This window comes from Carlito syrichta, unplaced genomic scaffold, assembly GCF_000164805.1.
Source record: "Carlito syrichta isolate Samal-C Ts95f unplaced genomic scaffold, Tarsius_syrichta-2.0.1 Scaffold316169, whole genome shotgun sequence".
NCBI lineage: Eukaryota > Metazoa > Chordata > Mammalia > Primates > Tarsiidae > Carlito > Carlito syrichta.
In genome coordinates, this window is record NW_007260265.1 from 369,212 (window position 1) to 372,720 (window position 3,509).

Sequence of the window (3,509 nt, forward strand, 5' to 3'; positions counted from 1 at the left end):
CTCGAACCCCCAGGCTCAGGCAATCCTCTCGCCTCTGCCTCCCAGAGTGCTGGGATTACAGACATAAGTCATCATGCCCGGCATTTTTTGACTTTTTTTTTTTTTTTTTGAAGTTGGAGTCTCACTCTGTCACCCAGACAAGAGTGCAGTGGCCGCTCCTGGCCACTGCAGCCTCAACCTGCTGGGCTCCGGCGATCCTTCCGCCTCAGCCTTCCAAGTTGCTGGAACTATAGGCGCGCACCACCACGCCCGGCTAATTTTTGGTTTATTGTAGAGATGAGGTCTCACCAAGTTGCCCAGGCAGGTCACAAACCTGCGGGCTCAGGCAATCCACTCACCTCGGCCTCCCAAAGTGTGGGATTACAGGCTGAGTCACCAAGCCCGGCGACTTTTAGTTGAGATATAAAAATAAACAGAGAGCCCCCACGTCCACACCATCTATCCCCCACCCCTCACATGGCTAGAGGAAGCTCACCTGCAATGCTCTGTTTGTACCTCAGATAGGTGGGAGAGTAGTGCCCCCTCCTGCCCATGTCAGCCTCAGGCTTTGCTGTGGAGCACCCCATACCCCTCAGGGGTCTTGCAGCATCTGTGCCGATCTCAGCCAGGGCTTCAGCAAAGGAGATCTGCTTCATGACCGGTCCCCAGTACAGACACAGGCAGAGCTATTCACCAACAGTCCTGAAGTTGAGGCCAAGATTTGGGCCCCAGGATGCCCATGGCCCTATTCCATCATTACAAATCTCGGATGAGGCCGGGCACAGTGGCTCATGCCTGGTATCCCAGCACTTTTGGAGGCTGAGGCAAGAAGATTGCCTGAGTCCAGGGTTTGAGACCAGCCTGGACAACTTGGCGAGACCTTGTCTCTTAAAAAAAAAAAATTAGCTGGGTGGCACATGCCTGTAGTCCCAGCTACTCAGGAGGCTGAGATGGAAGTTTGCCTGAACCCAGGAGGTTGAGGCTGTGGTGACCATGATCATGCCACTACAGTCCAGCCTGGGTGACAGAGTGAGACTCTGACTCAAAAAAAAAAACAAAAAACCGGGCTCGGTGGCTCAGCCTGTAATCCAGCACCTTGGGAGGCTGAGGTGAGTGGATTGCCTGAGCCTGAGGGTTCAAGACCCACCTGGGCCACTTGGCGAGACCTCATCTCTACAATAAATAAAAAAGTCAGCCAGGTGTGGTAGTGTGCGCCTGTAGTTCCAGCTACTTGGAAGGCTGAGGTGGAAGGATTGCCGGAGCCCAGCAGGTCGAGGCTGTGGTGACCAGGAGCAGCCACCGCACTCTAGTCTGGGCGACAGAGTGAGACTTCAACTCAAAAAAATAAAAAAAAAAAACCCAACTCAGATGAGACAAGAATTTGGAACATGACACGTTTTTAATGGAAAGTCAACCATCAGTATCTTTTCCATGAGCATATTCCATGTGCACATTAGATTCACAGACCTGATTAATATTTTTCTATTCCACAGAGGGAAAATACTTTCAGGGGAAGCAGTGAAATCTATACCTTTACAACTAAGCAACTGTGAAGCATCAGGGATGGTGATTCTCCCAAAGCCTGGGCCGCAGGAGTCAGAAGACTTCTGGAGGGGGTTTTCCAGCCCCATCAATTGCAGATGGACGGCTTGTTGACGTTGTAACTGGGGTGGAAGTTGAGCCGGTCACAGGGGGTGATGTGGTTGCCTGGGCCAGTCACGATGCTTTTGTCCATGCAGACATTGAATGTATTGTTCCGGAACATTCCACTGGCTGCAAGTTGTCTGGAAAATTTATTTGAATTTGGATAAAATGCTTTCTAAGAAAGAAAGAGAACAGCAGGATTAATGATGCCTGATAATACTCTTGAGCAATCAGTTGGGTATTTTTGGAAGAAAAAGAACTTCATTGGGGTTTTGTTTTTTTTTCCCCTTTTTTTTAAGTCAGGGTCTCACTCTTGACGCCCAGGCTGGAGTGCAACGGCATAATCATGGCTGACCGCAGCCTGGACCTCCTGGACTCAGACAATCCTTCTGCCTCAGCCTCCCGAGTAGCTAGGACTACAGGCATATGTCACCACGCCCAGCTAATTTTTTTCATTTTTTTGTAGAGACAAGGTGTCACTATGTTGCCCAGGCTGGTCTTGAACTCTGGGCTCAAGCGACCTGCTCTCCCCTTCCTCAGCCTTCCAAAGTGCTGGGATTATAGGCTCCTAGCCAAAAATAAGAATTTGTAAGAAATCGAAGAGAAGTGGGGTGGACAAGATGGCGTGGTTAGCCCCAAACCATCCCAACTCATGCCTGACATTTGGGATTTACTAGTAGTGCGCCTTCCACTGCCATAGGGAGAGAAGGAGGAATTACTAGGGCTACTTTGTGTGGCATTTCCACCCCAGGATGTGACTATGAGTATTAACTTGGGGAGCAGACCTGGAGTTACCCCCAGCTGTACTTTTACTAAATGTGCTACTCTGGGCAAGATACCAGACCTCTCGGAACATCAGTTTTCCATGGAACAGAAATAAAATCTATGTCACTGGTTTCAATCTTTTCTTTTCTCTCCACTTCATAACTTACACAGAGTGGGTTTCCATCTTAAGTGTGAATTGGAATTCTTTGTAGAGCTTTAGAAAAAAATTTGCAGCCTGGACAACATAGTGAGACCTCCTCTCTACAAAAAAATTAAAAATTACCCAGGCATGATGTCACACACCTGTAGTCATGGCTACTCGGGAGGCTGAGTTGGGGGGATCACCTGAGCCCACGAGGTCAAAGCTGTGGTGAGCTGTGATTGTGACACTGCACTCCAGCCTGGACGACAGAATGAGACCTTGATTTTTTTTAGTTTTTTAGTTTTTTGTTGTTGTTGTTGTTGAGTTGAAGTCTCACTTTGTCACCCAGACTGGAGTGCAGTGGCCGCTCCCGGCCACCACAGCCTCGACCTGCTGGGTTCCGGCGATCCTTCCACCTCAGCCTTCCAAGTAGCCAGAATTACAGGTGCACTCTACCATGCCTGGCTAATTTTTTGATTTATTGTAGAGATGAGGTCTCGCCAAGTTGCCCAGGTGAGTCTCGAACCCATGGACTCAGGCAATCCACTCACCTCAGCCTCCCAAGGCGCGGGATTATGGGCTGAGCCACCGAGCCCAGCAAGACCCTGATTTTTTTTTTTTAATGTTAATTTAAAAAGCATAATTCCAGAAAGGAATTAGCTCTTCATTTGTTTCCTCAAAACTGACTGTCTTAAGTTACAAGAGATGCTTGTGTGTATATGCAGTTGTTGGATGTGTGGATGGGCATCGGGGAATCGGGGCAAGGGTGATGCTGGAAGCAAGTCCATTGTGGGGACAAAAAGACACCCCAAATTTATTTATTAAAAATTGTATATTGGCCGGGCTCGGTGGCTCAGCCTGTCATCCCAGCACTTTGGGAGGCCCAGGCGAGTAGATTGCCTGAGCCCGCAGGTTCGAAACCTGCCTGGGCAACTTGGCGAGACCTCATCTCTACAATAAATCAAAAACTAGCCAGGCG

At 49.1% G+C, this 3,509-nt stretch overlaps 1 protein-coding gene across 2 annotated transcripts in view; it reads right to left on the minus strand.

Annotated features, from left to right (window-relative positions):
• Positions 1-1,370: 1,370 nt before the first annotated feature.
• Positions 1,371-3,509, minus strand: part of CUNH9orf116 (chromosome unknown C9orf116 homolog) — a 5,082-nt gene continuing 2,943 nt past the window's right edge. Inside the window, exon 3 of one of the 2 annotated variants that reach the window (XM_008073788.1) lies at positions 1,371-1,798. In XM_008073788.1, coding sequence (XP_008071979.1) covers positions 1,610-1,798 — 189 coding nt within the window. In that variant the 3' untranslated portion in view covers positions 1,371-1,609. The remainder of the gene's footprint in view (positions 1,799-3,509) is intronic. The other variant, XM_008073789.1, reaches the window with a different exon arrangement.